General features: G+C 50.4%; 7 protein-coding genes across 7 annotated transcripts, besides 1 other annotated feature; 3 read left to right on the forward strand and 4 right to left on the reverse strand.

Moving 5' to 3' along the window:
• Positions 1-16,875: part of a sequence feature (contig 1.36 75..96901(1)) that runs on past both edges of the window.
• On the forward strand, positions 508-2,495 carry ANIA_02240 (protein pbn1). Its single transcript, XM_050612992.1, has 5 exons — positions 508-724; positions 818-978; positions 1,067-1,108; positions 1,386-1,582; positions 1,634-2,495. Exons 1-5 carry the CDS (start codon positions 575-577, stop codon positions 2,446-2,448), a joined length of 1,365 nt encoding a protein of 454 aa, XP_050468837.1. The 5' UTR covers positions 508-574; the 3' UTR covers positions 2,449-2,495.
• ANIA_02241 (putative C6 transcription factor) lies at positions 2,609-4,360 on the reverse strand (the record flags this gene model as incomplete). Its single annotated transcript, XM_050612993.1, has 1 exon — positions 2,609-4,360. One exon carries the CDS (start codon positions 4,358-4,360, stop codon positions 2,609-2,611), a length of 1,752 nt encoding a protein of 583 aa, XP_050468838.1.
• Positions 4,615-5,452, reverse strand: ANIA_02242 (nuclear transport factor 2 family protein; the record flags this gene model as incomplete). Its single annotated transcript, XM_050612994.1, has 2 exons — positions 4,615-4,859; positions 4,909-5,452. 2 exons carry the CDS (start codon positions 5,450-5,452, stop codon positions 4,615-4,617), a joined length of 789 nt encoding a protein of 262 aa, XP_050468839.1.
• cpa1 (carbamoyl-phosphate synthase (glutamine-hydrolyzing) CPA1) lies at positions 6,227-8,020 on the forward strand. Its single transcript, XM_050612995.1, has 2 exons — positions 6,227-6,355; positions 6,442-8,020. The coding sequence occupies exon 2, from the start codon at positions 6,542-6,544 to the stop codon at positions 7,904-7,906; it is 1,365 nt and encodes a 454-aa protein (XP_050468840.1). The 5' UTR covers positions 6,227-6,355; positions 6,442-6,541; the 3' UTR covers positions 7,907-8,020.
• On the reverse strand, positions 8,119-9,887 carry ANIA_02244 (putative GTP binding protein (Gtp1)). The gene is made up of 10 exons (XM_654756.2): positions 9,722-9,887; positions 9,635-9,663; positions 9,564-9,578; positions 9,483-9,507; positions 9,110-9,428; positions 8,942-9,051; positions 8,734-8,879; positions 8,609-8,666; positions 8,388-8,552; positions 8,119-8,335 (listed from the first exon to the last, which is right to left on the reverse strand). Exons 1-10 carry the CDS (start codon positions 9,748-9,750, stop codon positions 8,128-8,130), a joined length of 1,104 nt encoding a protein of 367 aa, XP_659848.1. The 5' UTR covers positions 9,751-9,887; the 3' UTR covers positions 8,119-8,127.
• On the forward strand, positions 10,042-11,424 carry cwc2. Its single transcript, XM_654757.2, has 2 exons — positions 10,042-10,496; positions 10,566-11,424. The coding sequence occupies exons 1-2, from the start codon at positions 10,059-10,061 to the stop codon at positions 11,379-11,381; spliced, it is 1,254 nt and encodes a 417-aa protein (XP_659849.1). The 5' UTR covers positions 10,042-10,058; the 3' UTR covers positions 11,382-11,424.
• cpcC (serine/threonine-protein kinase gcn2) lies at positions 11,599-16,709 on the reverse strand (the record flags this gene model as incomplete). The annotated part of the gene is made up of 7 exons (XM_654758.1): positions 11,599-11,906; positions 11,956-12,400; positions 12,454-12,884; positions 12,931-13,813; positions 13,995-14,324; positions 14,391-16,439; positions 16,497-16,709. The coding sequence occupies 7 exons, from the start codon at positions 16,707-16,709 to the stop codon at positions 11,599-11,601; spliced, it is 4,659 nt and encodes a 1,552-aa protein (XP_659850.1).

Genomic DNA, 16,875 nt, shown 5'->3' on the forward strand with positions numbered 1-16,875 from the left:
CGTTGATGCGGCTCATGATCGAACGATAGAGTTTGTGCGGGCACTTTGGGCACTGCGGGGTTCCGCTGATGTCATCCATGTTTACTGTGCAATCTGTAGAGCAAAGGTGCAGTTAGATAAGGATTCTTAGTTAGCATAACTGAAAGACACAGGGCAAGACGATTTAGAACTAGGCATCAAGTGAAGGTATTACAAAATGTTCTTGAATTATTAAACTTCGACCCATGTGAGTGGTATTGGGATTATCTTTACAGCATGGGTTCTACAGAGTGAGCCTGATACGAACACATACTTTTTAGAATACAAAATCAAAACGCATCAAAGTATCTGGCGTAGAGGAAAAGTCACCCACCTCTTCTCATCCGTCAGCCAGCCATCGAAGTATTCCACTGAGCGACGGCTAATTAAAAGCGGCGATAAGCCGGTGCCAAATGCGGAAAGGAGCTTCAAGCCTGGCCCGTCGAGCGGAGCTGTCCTGTCGAGGTTGTGGTCTCCGGTAGTCTAGAGTATCACTCCGTACAAGTCTCCCATACTCTTGCTTTGATTCCAGACTTGACAATTGGCAAGTACAACAATGCGCCAACGAATAACATACATCCAAAAACCCTCTTTACCTTTCCACCCCTCTCAAACAACGCTCACCCGCGACTCCCTATACGTCGAATCCCTCGACGCTGCCCGCGAAGAACGCGTGACTTTTAGCTTCGACGAATTACCTAGTGAGGTGTGCACTATACCTACTGCTTCATCGCAACGCTCATTTTGGAATTGGCAATAAACTGCGATGATTGGCGGCTAATTTGCAAACCGTATTCAGCTCTGGCAGGTCCTGCGACAATGCCACCAGCTTCATATTCGGTGGGCTAGTGAGAGGGCATTTGAGGCTGTTTCGCCGTTGTCGAGTCGGATAAGTCCTGGCTTGCATGTGTTTTACTCGCCGGTCGAGGCCGGAAGGGCGAAGCGGGATAGTGAGGGGAGGTAAGCGAGCCTATCGTAACTGACCTAGGGCTCTGGGTGGGTTGCAAAGCTGGCGCGGGAATACAGAGTACTGACGCAGTCCTGGAAGGGAGCCGCTGTGCACATTACTGAAGAAGGTGTTTGATGACGAGTTGCGATGTGAGAGTCCTGAGGTATAAACCTAGTTCTCCCGTACCCTGCTTCAGTGACCGAGGTTGACGTCTTATTGTCCAGAAATCCTTCATAACACCTCCCATTCTCTCTAAACGCTTCGCTTCGACGACTGCCTACCAGTTTTACGAATTACTACCATCTCTCGGGAACCTTGTGACATACATTCAGCAGAAGTTTTGTGGGACAGATGATAAATGCCACCAACGGGCGGCGTCGATCCTATCTGCCGATTCGGTAGATATTAACTATGATAGTATATCGCATGCACTGACAATGAGTGGGTTCTGGTCCCAGGCTCCAGGGGAGCAGGGGTGGACAGAGACAATCGGAAAGCATGAAGGTGGGACAGATAAAGTGGAGATTGGTCTTTTGGGAGCAGAGCCCGCGAGTGAGCCGGAGGAGATAAAAGTCGGTGGATTGTTGGCTGTTGTTGGGCAGGATGAGGAGCTGAGTATGTCCTGAGATTTTCGTCCAACTGGCAGCGACTAATCTGTGGTTCAAGAACCTACACTGTTCTCGTTCCCCTCACGACATCATCCGCTCCATGAAGATGCAACGTACTCGGTCACGTTTCCGCCTCCAACTGGTTTGCATCCTACGATGACCATCTCGATAGCACCGGAAGCGCTCAAGGAGCCCCCGCGGCGTCCTGACGCAACCTGTGCGCTGCATGCCTACCTCACCTTGCCTTCTAAACTATTCGGCGATAAGTACCAGCTTTCGACCACAGACCCGTTGTTCCTCAAGTCCCATAATCTGGCCTCTCTCCGGGCAGTGGCAGGGGAGACGGACCTCGAAGCTCCGGACTGGTCCATATCTCGCTGGGGGTCGAACTGGCTGCTTGAACTAGCTAGCCCGTCTGAGTCGGACGAGGTCGCGGAAGAGTGGAACATCACAATCCCTCTACACCTGCGATATCTGCCCCCGTCAGAATCAGGGTACCAACCCGCATCAGTACCCTGGCCCGTGGTTTTCTGGGCGTGTAGCGCGGAAGATGGCACAAAAATGGGAGTGAATCCATTTGATCGTATAAACTTGGGATGGGAGGGACTATTTGGCCCTCGAACAATGTTCTACCAGCTACACCCTTCGCCGAGTCCTGAAGGTGGCAACCTGGTAGAGGAATTGGAGGTACCAGTTCTTACACTGAAGGAAAACAGTGGTATCTTCAATAGTCAGGTCATTGAGCTGGGCACATTCGCAGTTATCTCCATTGGCTTCTTGTGGGTGCTGTGGAAGTTGGGCTTAGTGGCACGCTCATCGGGAATCCGGCCGCAGCATCAACGCAACCCCGGAAAGAGGGATAAAGCTGAATAGGCGGTCTCTAGCTTGGTACGCTGCGAATCTAGTGATTGCTCCTCGGCGTAGCATCCTAAGATAGACAGGATAGCATATGTCACGTATTCCAGAGGCCAATGGGCTTAAACAGTAAATCGGAACCCTGAATAGCAGAGCTAAAGCCGCCAATCATGTGGTATCATGTCGGTTCCATATCGAAATCCCGGAGACTGGGTATATCAACAAGAATATCACTCAGCCAGGAGAACCCGGGGTAATCCATAAGAGTGTGATCCGATTGCACAGCAGACTCCCGAATCTGAGTCTCGGCGGGAGCAGACATGGACGGGTTAAATTGCAGCACCTCCCTAAGCGTCCGGATATCTTCCTCCTTCCGCCGCTGATGCATCACAATCATCAGATAGGCTGTCGTATAGGCCTCGCGCATAACCTCTGTATCATACGCCGAGGCAACCTCGTGCAGCGTATGCATCGAATCACGCAGCATCGCTAGTGACGCACGGTTATCGATAGCCAGCAGAGTGCATACAACCTGGAAGGGGACATTCGCGATTTGGTGCCACGGGGAATTGACTGCGACGAGTTCGGAGACGGCTTTAAGACCTTTCCCCGAGAGCGCTAGGACGCGGTCGAGGAGGTCTCCTGAGATGATGGAGTTGAGGGCACGTAGCCGGCGGTAGATGCAGAGCATTAGGTTACATTGGACGAGGATAAGATGGGGTTGGCTGTAGACTATGTTGCAAACGTCCGTCAGGGCAATTTCGAGGTTTGAGATGTCCTGTGCTTCGTTTGGATCTAGGCTTTCGGAAATGGGGAGGAGGTTGAAGATGTCTGTTGCTGTTTCTACTCCTGCTGAGAAGCTTGCTGTGGATCTTGGATTTGGGTTTGTTGGTCGTGGGCTTGGGGGGAGAGAGGTTGCGCCTTGAAGGACGACGCGGGAGCGTCCGAGTTCGAAGGATATCCAGACATTCAGATGGCGGGCCATGGCGAAAAGGCGCCGTCGGGTTTCAGGGTCGCAGGATTCGCTTGTTGACGCCAGATCCAGTGCTGTATTTGATGACGGCTCAATGTGCATGCCTGTCGCTTCAATGAGGTGCATCAGAGAGCAGCTGGCCATCCAGGCTGCGTGCGCGGTGGCCGTCATCCTAAGGTACGCGACCCTCAACACCCAACCCGTCACCGTTTCAAGGGGAGAAACCGGTTCGGACTGCAGACTCTGCTCAAGGATTGACCGAGCAGACTCGACAAGTTGCAGTTCCGTCGTTGTAGCTCGTCGGCGGGAAAAAAGATAGCCAAAGGCAGCAACGCCGCAGAGTACGGCGTCGTAAGGATCAAAGCCCGGAGGCTCGGACGTGGCCGGCAGCCATCGCCTACTTATTTGGCGCAGTAGAGTATCCTGATCGATAAAAGGGTAGCAGGGATCCACCCTCTCAAAGAAGATGCCAGCCAAAGATCGCATCTCATCCTGGGAGATGATCTCGACCACTGCCCGTGGCTGAACAGATGCCAGGGCTGCCGCCCATTCTGGAGTAGGAAAACGGGCTCCAACATTCCAGCCAAAAAGGTGCAATTTTGGAGCTCCCGCCACATCGTTCTTTGGATTGAGGCGCCGCGCAAATGCCGCGCCCGAATTCGCCTCCAGGGCTTTCAGTAGGAGTCCCGCCAAAACCGCTGGGTTTGATTGTTGACCTTGCTGCTGCCGTTTCGCGGCGATATCATTCTGTACCGTTGCTGGACTCAGCAGTGAGCTTGCCGCTGGCTGTGACTGGAAATGTCGGATATCTTTCTTCTTGCGAGAAAGCAGGTCGTAGTGGCACTCAGTGCCTACCTGTATACAGGTACTGCATGGACTATCTCCAGAGCACTTTCGCTTCCTGGTTTGGCAATTTTTGCAGGCTACCCTGGATCTCTTTCTGCCCTGGTCGGCCATGGTCGGTAGCCGGTTCCTTTTATTCACAGGAGGACAGAATAGAGAAATATACAGGATTATGGCTTTTCAGCCTCCAAAACGCTTCCTTCCTAGCTAAGGCGTCACGTGTCAGGTACCTCCAATCATTTAAGGTTTTCCACTATCAACCGAGGTTTCTTGACTTCTCAATTCTTTAGCACTAAAGCTGTCTTAAAGATCATCTTTCACAATGTTCTGACTAGTCTTACACCATATTTACTATGCTAAGCTGTGGCTCAGAAGTCATCGTACTTCCGTCCGTCGGGGTAGTGCATGAGCTTCTTCAACTCGTCCAAGTCTGGCATTCCCGCAGGTCCAGGCATATAATGCAGATTGTCTCGATACGAAGTTCCATTCGTCCATAGCTCATTCCTGCGTAGAGCATCGGTGACCGATCCTTGATCAATATATGTTCTAGCCTCCACTATCTGTCCCTCATGCCATCGCGTCACCCAAACATTGACCACGTCGAAGGTATCCCCTGCCTGGATTAGCGAAAGATATATGAGCAGCCAAGAGGCGCTTGGTACCTGTATTGAGCAGCCCTTTGAACTGAATCTCTTGGACAGACCACCGGCTATTACACCCGCCATGAATCGCCTGTGGGTGAACCTCGAACTTTTCTGCATGCTCCGAAAAACAAACCGAGACTCTCCGAAGCGCATTAACGTAGAAATGGAGCAGATCGTGGTAATGACCCGCAACCGGATGGTGGCCCATAACGTGGAAGTCGACGTCCTTGTGAACGTACGTGAAGAGCTTGCCCATGTCCTTCTCAAGCACCTTGAACACGTCGTAAATGTACATCTGGCTCACGAATTTGCAGTCAGTAGAGGGATTCTCGAATCGAAATCCTTCCCTTCTGGGATCTGGAGGGCTATCGACAACTCCATCGCCGTTGCATCGACCGTCCGGGTCGACTACTCCCGACCCATCGCAGCCAGGGCCCTCGAGCGGTTCCTGGGATTGCTTGGAGAGTAGGTAACTGGTCCATAGAGGTAGAACGGCGTAGCCGGGGGCGCTGATAAATACAATGCAGACCACCGCCGCCTGCAATAGATGCTTCCAAATCATTGGGTCAACCTAGACCAATTTCGTTATTGTCGGTCTCTGTGATCAATAGCCGCTTGGTTCTAGCAACTTGGTTTAATATATATGGCCATTGATCACCCCAATTTGCTCTTCAAGGAATATCCCGAGAGCATTGTACTACTGAAATCTGAGTTTGACCAACGAAAACACACCGAGGCTGCAGAAAAGAACCGAGAGGTGAGCGAGACTCGTCCGCTAGTATGTCATCTCACCATTCAACAATCGTTGAGGAGGATAGCATGAACCGAAAGTACTCCGAGTAAGTCGTTCCTGTGATGTCACAGCTAACTAATATCTTTCTTCACTGAACCGATTCTGACAGCCAACAGTGATGTCTTGAGAATTTCATGATGAGAAAGAAAACTTCAGTCTCAAGAATCAGATTAGTTTATCAGTGATTTTATTTTTTTTTTATTCTTATCTCAAAGACTCCTTGCGACAGAAAGATCGCGATGACACTATCTTCCAGATTACGGGCTCCGATAACGCAGCAATAATACGGGGGCTGTGATTGGCGGGACACTACCCTATGGCTAGCGTGCAGCAGGGGCTTAGTTGTTCGATTAGTACTTTTATTAGCACATAACAAATAAATAGGCTATTATTACAGGGCAGACGTAGAAGTCGGTGAGGGAAGGACCTAAGGAAGGCGCAACCGGCCCGACTCTCGGGCCACCTTTACTCCACAGGAAAATTCGCACCCTTAAAATCGGATTCTCCCTCGAGATCTTGACTCACTTCCTTCCAAGCCTCGAGAGCACCACTACGAAAGCCCATGTCCTTCTAAAACAACATCCCTACCAAATTCATTCCTATATCAGTTTAAATAACTGGTAGAAAAAAATCGCGTTCATGCCAGCGGCACCTTCCACCTTCACTTCTCAGGTATGCTCGCTCTCTTCTCTTTCCTATGATGACTCTTCCATCGTCCACAAATTGTACGGGAAGTCCACTGTGCTAACGGTTACCAGGATTACATCTCGGACCACCTCTGGAAAGCTTCCGGAAACTATTGAAGCGTCCCTCGAATAAATTTCGATCCACGTCTCTACAAAACCAATATACTTAAAAATGATGTTCAGCCGATTTTTCAAGGCGGTCCCCGCCAGGGCTCCGGCCTTTTCATCCCCTTTGCCTGTCTACCAGGCTCGCACTATGGCTACTGTCCGGAACCAGAGGCCCGTTGAAAGGGCAACCTTCACGATCCGAGATGGTCCTATCTTCCACGGAAAATCTTTCGGTGCCCGTACCACCATTTCCGGTGAGGCGGTCTTCACCACGTCTTTGGTCGGATATCCCGAATCTTTGACCGACCCCTCCTACCGGGGCCAGATTCTGGTTTTCACCCAGCCTTTGATTGGAAACTACGGTGTTCCGTCCACCGAGAGGGACCGCCATGGTCTTCTCAAGTACTTTGAGTCGCCCAATCTCCAGGCCGCTGGTGTCGTCGTTGCCGACGTTGCGGAGCAGTACTCTCACTGGACCGCTGTACAGAGTCTTGGTGAATGGTGCGCCCGCGAGGGTGTTCCTGCTATCTCTGGCGTCGACACTCGTGCCATTGTCACTTACCTCCGCGAGCAGGGTTCCTCCCTTGCTCGTATCACAGTGGGTGAGGAGTATGATGCTGATCAGGATGAGGCTTTCACCGATCCTGAACAGATCCACCTTGTCCGTCAGGTCAGCACCAAGGCTCCCTTCCACGTGAGCGCAGCCGATCCTCAGTGTCATGTTGCCGTCCTTGACTGCGGTGTCAAGGAGAACATCCTGCGTAGCCTGGTTAGCCGCGGTGCTAGCATTACGGTGTTCCCCTTCGATTATCCCATCCACAAGGTCGCTCACCACTTCGATGGCGTCTTCATTTCCAACGGCCCCGGTGACCCCACCCACTGCCAGGACACCACCTACCACCTTCGCCGCCTGATGGAGACTTCGCAGGTTCCCATCTTTGGCATCTGCTTGGGTCACCAGCTCTTGGCCCTTGCTGCTGGTGCTCGTACTGTTAAGCTGAAGTACGGCAACCGTGCACACAACATTCCTGCTCTCGACTTGACCACTGGTCGCTGCCACATTACCAGCCAGAACCACGGTTACGCTGTAGATGCCTCTACCCTGCCTTCTGACTGGAAGCCCTACTTTGTGAACTTGAACGACTCGAGCAATGAGGGTATGATCCACAAGTCTCGTCCCATCTTCAGCACCCAATTCCACCCCGAGGCCAAGGGCGGCCCTCTTGACTCCTCGTACCTCTTCGACATCTACATCGACAGTGTCAAGAAGTACAAGAACAGTCAACTTGCCTTCCACCCCAGCCGGGAGACTATTCCCAGTCCTCTCTTGGTTGATCTCCTGCCGAAGGAGCGTGTCGATGTTGCCCCTACTATCGGTATGCAGAACGTTGCTGCTGCGGCGGCCGCTGCGGCTGCTGCTACCGCTTAGGTGAATCTGGGAAATATATTTTATGGAGTCTTGGTTACGGCTGGGTCTAATTGTTTATGTCTGGGTCATATTGTTCTAGTTCAAATATCCTCTTTCAAATTGAATATATTTTGACATTGCTTCTAAACAAACGTAGGTTTACCAATTTTTATCAGTCGGCCGTGATCTCTTTTACCAATGCAGTATGGTATATATTTTATCTCGTGTCCTTTATCATTCATCTACTTAGCAACAATCGAAACCACATCCTCATCAGCGACAACATGACTCAACCCAACCCGCTGCGGAATATGCCTTGCGCTAGCACCCCAAACCAATGCATATTTGAACGTCTCCTTCAGCGTCCGATGAATCTGATCGCAGACATCCTCGATTGTAGAATTATTCCGAACAATCAGCGCCTCGCTGAAGTCAGGCTCGACACCTTTTCTGTGGTGATATTAGGTTTCGGTTTCTGAAAACGCAGTTATAGTTGACGTACCGTTTAGTGTATATCCGCATCAGGCGGAGTTCCTTCCAGATGCGCTCTACGACGTCTTGTACAGCGAGATCGAGCTCGCAGCTCATGACCGCTGTGTGTGGCTCGCGAGCAAGTTGGTCGAGAAATTCGATGCTGACGCTGTCTATTTTGTTGTAGACGTAGAGACTGGGCTAATCAGCTTTCTTCTGCCAGAATTAACAAGCTCGGGATTGTGGAATTACCAAGGGATGTATTTCCTGTGGTCCTTCATGATCACGTCGATGAAATCGTCGATTGTAGCTGGTATAGATGTTAAAATATGATGATGATCAAGACGGAAAACTAGAAACGGGAGAAGTAGGCGCACCATTTTCGTCACGGACAAGGACCTCGCAGTTAAGCATTTTATAGTCTCGGAGGACGTTGTAGATCATCTTTTCGTCGAGGTATTTGGGTGGTGTCTGGAAGGTGATTTTCATGCCACCTGCTTTCTTTGCTTTCAGGTAGATGTTCCTGGGCTGACGTTAGTGAAAAGCTATGCCAGATTGCGAAGGGCTACTGTTTGGTATTCTCACGGTGGTTCCTTGTTAAGCCGGATGCCAACAGCATCCAATTCAGCCTCGAGGAGGGCGCGCTGTTCAGCCTTTTTGGTGGCGTCGAGAACCATCAATATCAGATCACTTGTCTACCAGCGCACTAGTTAGTATCTGGATACCACACCCTGCCTTGCAACGCAAACACACCTTAGCAGCGGAAATAACCTGTCTCCCCCTTCCCTTCCCTTCAGAAGCTCCCTCGATAATACCCGGAAGATCAAGAATCTGAATCTCCGCACCCCCGTACTCCAGCACACCGGGGATAGCAGTAAGGGTCGTGAAGGAGTAAGCGGCAGCCTCACTCTTTGTCTTGGTGATCTTGCTGAGGAAGGTCGATTTACCAACGGACGGAAAACCGACCAGTGCAACACGCGCATCACCGCTCTTGCTGACATCGAAGCCTGCGCCGCCGCCTCCAGAGCCGCCTGTGGGCTCGAGCAGTTGTGCTCTTAAGCGGGCCAGTTTCCTGAGACGGGTAAGCTAAGTTCCAAGGATTAGTAGGAAGGAATCGAGAACTTACCCCTTGAGAAGACCTAGGTGGTATTCTGATAATAACTAGTTAGTCGACTTATACTTAAGATTTGCCATGATATGTACGTACCCGTGGCCTTGTTCTCTATACTCGAGTTAGTTGCGGGTTTGCTTTCTGATAGAGTAGATTATTGAACTTACTCTGCGTCCTTCGCATCTCATCCTCGATCCTGTCAGATAGCAAAAATGAGTACCACATCCCATCAACTCATCATCTTACCCACATACTCCTTGATCTTCTCTGTGATGTTCACCATCTCGCTGGTTGAAGAGCCCCGCGGACTCAGATATCGGATTTGAATAGCCGTATACACCAGATGCCAGGGTTTGAGTAGTCCAAAGGCCTGAGGCGCACTATTTGAAACAAGCAGCAACAGACTACACAAGTTAATCGGTTCCCCGGATTCAGTACTCTCCAAACTTGTCGCGGAATCTCCGCAGCTTCAAATTCGTTGTGATGCCAAGGCCTAATCTGGCTTAAGTAATCATCGGCCTAGTTCTCTGAAATTCCCGCCTTTATCAATAACGTCAAACAACCTCATTCAATCAACTCAAACATTTAGCGATGGCAGACACAGCAGTGATCGATACATCACCTGCAGCGGCCACAGCAGAGCCGTCAGTCGATACAACGCCGCAAGATGGCGAAAGAGAAGAAATAACACCAAATGGAGAGAACGCTCTTGTCCAGCAACAATCAGAAACCGCCGAAACAGGTATCACAGACGCGAACAGCACACAGAAGAAAACGAAGAAGATCATTCGGCGGAAACGACGACCTGCACGGCCACAGGTTGACCCTGCGACGTTAAAGTCCGAGCCTCCCCCACAAACAGGAACGGTGTTCAACATCTGGTACAATAAGTGGTCTGGCGGCGATCGCGAGGACAAGTATCTTTCGAAAACTGCGGCCCCGTCACGATGCAACATCGCAAGAGATAGTGGATATACGCGCGCAGATAAAGTGCGGGGCTCTTATTTCTGTTTGTTTTTTGCTCGGGGGGTATGTCTTCTCAACCAAAAAAAAACTTGTCTACGCGTAAGATAAAGCTTGCTAACAGGTTACCGGCAGATATGCCCCAAAGGCCATGAATGCGAATATCTCCACCGCCTCCCTACCCTGCACGACCTATTCAACCCAAACGTCGACTGCTTTGGCCGCGACAAACACAGCGACTACCGCGACGATATGGGCGGTGTCGGCTCCTTCATGCGCCAGAACCGCACCCTGTACGTCGGCCGCATCCACGTAACCGACGATATTGAGGAAGTTGTCGCCCGACATTTCGCAGAATGGGGCCAAATTGACCGGACGAGAGTGCTTACATCGCGCGGCGTCGCTTTCGTTACGTACACCAACGAAGCGAATGCACAGTTCGCCAAGGAAGCCATGGCGCACCAGAGCTTGGATCATAACGAAATCTTAAATGTGCGGTGGGCGACCGTTGATCCAAATCCCTTGGCGCAGAAGAGGGAGGCAAGGAGGTTAGAGGAGCAGGCTGCTGAGGCTGTGAGGAGGGCGCTGCCAGCGGAGTTTGTGGCGGAGTTGGAGGGGAGGGATCCCGAGGCGAAGAAGAGAAAGAGGATTGAGGGGAGTTATGGACTGCAGGGGTATGAACCTCCAGATGAGGTGTGGTTTGCGAGGGCGAAGGAACTTGAGGGTACGGGAAATGAACATGCGAAACTCGAGGCCCCTGAGCAGCCGCTCATGATTGAGAGTGGAAGTGCTTCAGCGCCTCAGAACCAAGTTGAATCAAGTGGCGGTATCTTTTCCAGCTCGGCCGTTGCTGCGTTAAGAGGACTGAATGGTGGCAATGTAACGACAAAACCAGCGCCGCAGGCTTCGGGCCCGTTGGTAGCTTATGGAAGCGATGATGAGAGTGATTAATATCTATTATCTTGCATTAATTCTTATTTATATGTATAATCAATGCTACCTTGAATTCGGCATTTTCTCTGTGTAATCGAGTCGAAGAGTCGGGGTATAATTGGTCATAAAAGTCGCTGAGCGGAGATGCTGAAATTCCACATCACCCGAAGTAATCATCACATGCGTCACACATACCACATACATATATAAATACATAAACCCTCTTATGTACTCCTCATCGTTCGTTGGCACTCCCTAGATCGTAATACAAACACGAACCCGTTCTGAAGTTGTAGATGAAAGCATTCCCGGGATAATCGGCGCTATCCCCATGGCTTTCACTCGCAAATTCAGCAAGCAGATCGTAGACTTGTTGCAGGTACTTGCGCTCGGTGAGAGGCGCGTTTTGTATGACCGCGCGCCAGCTGTCCGGGTCAGACAGGCGGGTATCCCTTATGGCTTCAAGCAAATCGTCTCGAGTATCGATGGCTGCAATTGGACCGTTCAAAGCATTTTCGACAACCTCTCGCGCGCGGGTAAGAGCTGGAGTCTGGTTAGCCCAGTATTTGGGGTACGCTGAGGTAACGCTTACCTTGCTCGACAATATTCCTCCGGTTTGTCTTTTTGCTTCTATGTTGTGATACGAGAATGCGCACATCATTGGATCGATCGTTTGCAGGCGTGTTCACTTCAGACTGACTTGGGAGCCGAGCAAACCGCGGATTCTCTGGAGCTCCCTCCCGTTGGTTCCGCGCACGTATCTCGCTTCGAAGCCAAGGTATAAGCTCAGAGCCGCGTATATCTAATTCTTCCTTCGGCACAAGACACCTGACTTTGAAACCTCGCTCTTTGCTGTCCTGCTTTGCAATGACAATCCAGCTATGATTGTGTTCTTTGTACTTCGTAAGAAGCTCTTCTAAAGAGGATGCATCCACTGCCAATTCGGCACTAATACTGTTGGACCAGAGATCTTGAGTCAACTGCACACCCATCTCGCGTAGGATTGTTGGGTCAAAGCTAGCCACAAGTACATCACACTAGAAATATCGTTAAACACGGTACAGTAGGATGTTCGTCGGTACCCACTCACCCTTCTCGTCTTCCAGAACGCCCCAACGTCGGTTTCCGGATGCTTAAGGGATGCCTTAGTCGGAGCTTTGACGTAGTCGATCATCGCAGAACTGAGCCTGTCCCAACTTAGATTAAAGCCTACTGCATGAGGCTGAACACGGTTTGTCGTGACGCCTGAGCGGAAATCCTGCACCAAGGAGTCATAACGACCACCGGCTGCAAAGACATCGCGTCGTTTGCCGTCAAATATGCATTGGAAGAGTATGCTCCCTCGAAAGAACTTTTCGTTCAAACTACTTAGAGGACAGATAAAGAATTTCCGCTTGATCTTAAAGCCCTGCAAGAAAGTAACTAGGGAATTGATTCTTGCAAATATTGGCGTTAATCGCTCGGCGAACTCAGTGCCTTCCATTATTGCCCGTAAGCGCTTTTGCGTTTGCTTGGGCGAGTCTACCCAAATCAGCAACATGGTTTCAAACAGGGTAATTGATCTTACCTCTAAAATCAAACCTGGCAAGTTCGTCTAGCGAGGTGGAAGCAACCCCAATTGTGGGTGAGCGAAGTTCACTTCGAATCTTTTGCATGGAATATTTGCCGACATTCAGCCTACTGATAACCTCCTTAACCAAGGGAATCTGGGAAGGTTTGATGCGGCAAAACTCCATAACTAGCTGAAGCAAGTCCGAATGGTTTATCAGGAAACACATAGCGCTGGCCTTCAATGGTGGAAATTCTTCAATGATCTCGTCAAGAACTTTAATCACCTCTGCTTCCTTTAAGGCCAGGTCTAAGGTATTGCGAGACACAATGTCGAAATCCACTTCTTTATGAGTTCTTGGTTCACCACCGTGAGGTGTATCCCTGTAGACAGTACCAAAAGCAAAGGTCTTTTCGAGTGAAGGGTCTTGCCGGGGAATTGCACGTGCGTTCGGGAGCGTTAGATCGAAGGGTAATTGAAGCATATTACCAGATGCGTCCAGAAGCCTTACGTCGCCGCTGTTGTAATGTTGGGATTTCGGAAACAGCATCTGTCTTGTAGTCTCCACGGCACCGTGCTTGCGGAAGATCGATGTAAGCCTTTCTTTGACAAGACCGTGCATGAGAAGCTCGTTCGCTGCCGGTGGGGCACGTGAATGCATGTCCCAGGCAATATCCTCGACCTTTTTTGGAGATTGAGAAAATATAGCGGAGAGGATCTTCTTGTAGTCGGGAGAGCTAGGATCAGAGAGCAGATGCATGATTGCGCGTCTGAAAGTCTCCTCCTCGACCTGAAGTGGAATCTGACCGCTATGGAGCAATTCTGACGCAGATGGTCGTTCGGCTGGATCATGACTTAGAAGCGACTTGATGATCTCCCCCTGAACTACTTTCTCGGAATCCTGGAAGGTGCTGGGCAGCACATGATGTCTTTCCCTGATAGCTCGTAATGTTTGATCGCGTTCCATAAGCGTTGGCAATGGATGGCACATCTCGAAAAAAATGACTCCCAATGAATACATCTGGCTCAATTAGGAATCGAGAACTGACAACCGACCACACAAAGTGACAAGATAAACTTACATCGACCTTCTCATTGTAGTGTCCCGCGAAACCGGATTTCATTTCTGGTGCCACGTAATAAGTTGTACCCAGGCTTCGAGTGAGGTTGCCTCCGAAATCTGCCGCTGCGGAGGAGCGTACAGCGGTTGTGAACTGGCCGCTCGTGGCTAGACCAAAATCTCCAATACGCGGATTGCTAGCTGCATCTATGAATATATTGTCGGGCTTGAGGTCGCGGTGGATAATGCCATTACTGTGAATATGAGTCAATCCATCGAGGATCTGGCGGAACAAACGCCAGGATCTGTCGACATCGTCATAGAGGCCATTTTTTATAAGATCTCGAAGCGTCTTGCAGAATCAGTATCAGCCTCTGATTACAAAAGTGAAAAAAGACGCGCATGATGAATTACTTACGTGTTTCTCGCAGTACTCCATCTGAATGTATAGCGCAGTGAGCATTGGCCGGCCATGCGAGCCCGACCTGACGCGGCTAAGTTCTTTGCCCGTGCCACTCTCGGTGCCAAAGGTTTCAGGCGATGAGCCCTTTTCTCTAGTAGATATCGTTCCGGCGTCCTCTTCATCACTGTCCGGCACAAACTCTATGTTTGGGTAGCCGCTCGAACTAATGAAATCAAGACCGCCTGTAGTACTGTACTCGAATTCCTCCGAACGTCTGCTACCAACGGAATACCCGTCTGTGAATGAGATTGCTTCCTCGTCACTCTGATCACAATCCTCCTCAAGCCAAGCGGTGAAGTAGCGTACCACATATGGGTGATTCAGGCGCGACAACAGCATGATTTCTGATAAAGTATCTTTCAATGCAGCGGCGGATTTATGTGAGATTTTCTTGACAGCATAAAAACGACCGTCGAGCTTGTTGCGTGCTTTGACAACCTCACCAAAGCCACCTTTACCTAAGCGTCCAGCTTCGTCGAAATCCTGGTGATAGCGTGAAAATGAAGGGAGGCCGCCGCTAAAGGATTCAAAGCGCGGACGCCGCGATAATGACATGGAACTCGAGGCGCTCGTCCGCATGATCAAAGGACTGTCGACACGAAAGAACTCCGAGGGCTGCAACTGAAATGCTGTGGGTCTCTTTTTTGGGCTTGGCCTAAAGAACTCCTGTAGCAAATCATGCAGCGGGGGCGACAACTCAAGGTTGTCCGCGAGTGCATTGGCCGAAGTATATCGTTGAAGCACGTCTTTTCCGAAGGCCATTTGGAGGAATACTATTCCGAGGTCCCAAACATCAGTCTTCATCGTTGGAGAAGAGTTCCCTTGAGTTAGCTCCGGTGGAAACCAAAAGGGAGATTTGGATGCCATGAGAAGCCGTTTGTTTCCAGCTGCGTCTGGTAGAGCTTCTTCAATACTCGAGAGCAGCTTCACAATTGTACCACCCGTGGTATTCCTGAACAGCAGAACACGCCCACAATGGATGTTTCCGTGGACAAAGCCATGTCGATGATAGTATTCGAGTGCTTCAAGAAGCTGTATAGTCCAGCTACGAATCATTTCAACCGGTACCGTACCAACTATGTCCAGAAACTCGGACAGCGAGCCCTTGTTCGCATGCTCAACCAAAGCGAATACTGTCCAAGTACTGTCTTCCGAGTGGCCGGAGTACAGGGGCGTCTGGATCTTGAAGCCATAAAAGTCAACTAGATTTTGGTGCCGAAGCCTCTTAAGACTTTCAAGCTTGTCCTCGCTCAGCCGCATTTGCTCACGGAAGGCTAGGGCGTCAGCTCCCTTTTCATTGATTGACAGCTCCTTCAAGACTAGGAGAGGGGCACAGGGTCGGCTCTCTGGAACCACAGGCCTCACTATAAATGTACTCGCTCCATGTACACGTTTCAACAAGGTCTTGCCATATACCGCTCGGAACACTAATGGACCCTCGTCTGCGTCCGTTATGACCAACGGCGGATCAAAGGTAATTGCTCCTGGTACACGGGCCATCCCCTCAGTGTCGCCAGCTGCTTCCAGCCCGGACGATCTGCTTTTCCGGCGTGACAGTGCTTTCGTACGCTTATTGATAGCATCCTGTACCAGTTGCTTGAGCTCTAGTTCCTCCTTTGCTGAAGCTGCTTGTTGCTTTCGGAGCTCTTCTTCTTTTGCACGCTCCGCTCGTTCGATTGCGGCTGCTTCTTGTACCATCCGTTCCTCCTCTAAACTGGGAATATCCTGATCATGGGCCTGAGCTTCCGCAGCATCCTCTAGGATTTCCTGGATCGAATCCGCCAACTCATATATCATCTCGGATCCCAGGAGGGCCCTGGGCTTATTTTGTAGGACATCGCGTATTCTCGACTGGGCGCCTTGTCGGAGGTCTTCCAGATTCTCTGCGGTTATATTTGGGCACGTCTTGGGGTAAGTGGCTGGCAGCTCGACGAGCAAGTCTAAGCGAACATCGGCATTGGAAGGTGCTCGCAAATGAAGTCTAAAAGAAACTTCCGACGAGCGCTGCTCGACATGTCAGGGCACCAGAGATTTAGGTTGGATCGGGGAAAGGAGACTTACATGCCACGCAGACCGCCGTTGTTGCACATCTTCAAAGTCGTCGCCATAAATTGAGCGAAGAGCCTCAACTTCCTCCTGGTGTATTTCTTGGTAATTTGTCGGAGCCACTACTGGCAGTTCAATAGGTCTTGAATCCGGGAAAACTCGCGTTTTCTCCACCTTTGGAGAGGAGTTCTTGAGGACATTTGTCTTCTTCTTGTGATGGTGAGGCATAGCGGGGCGCGGTGAAGTACATAGAAGCACTGATAAACACCGATTTGAGTGGATGGTCTTTGTCACGACAAACAGCGACAAAGATGCAGCCGAAGCTGCAGCCCTCTATGGCTCGGAATAGGACATGTCTAGGATGAAGAGATAAACAAGATGGAAGAGACAACTA

This window comes from Aspergillus nidulans, chromosome VII (genome assembly GCF_000011425.1).
Source record: "Aspergillus nidulans FGSC A4 chromosome VII".
In the NCBI taxonomy this organism is placed as follows: Eukaryota; Fungi; Ascomycota; class Eurotiomycetes; order Eurotiales; family Aspergillaceae; genus Aspergillus; species Aspergillus nidulans.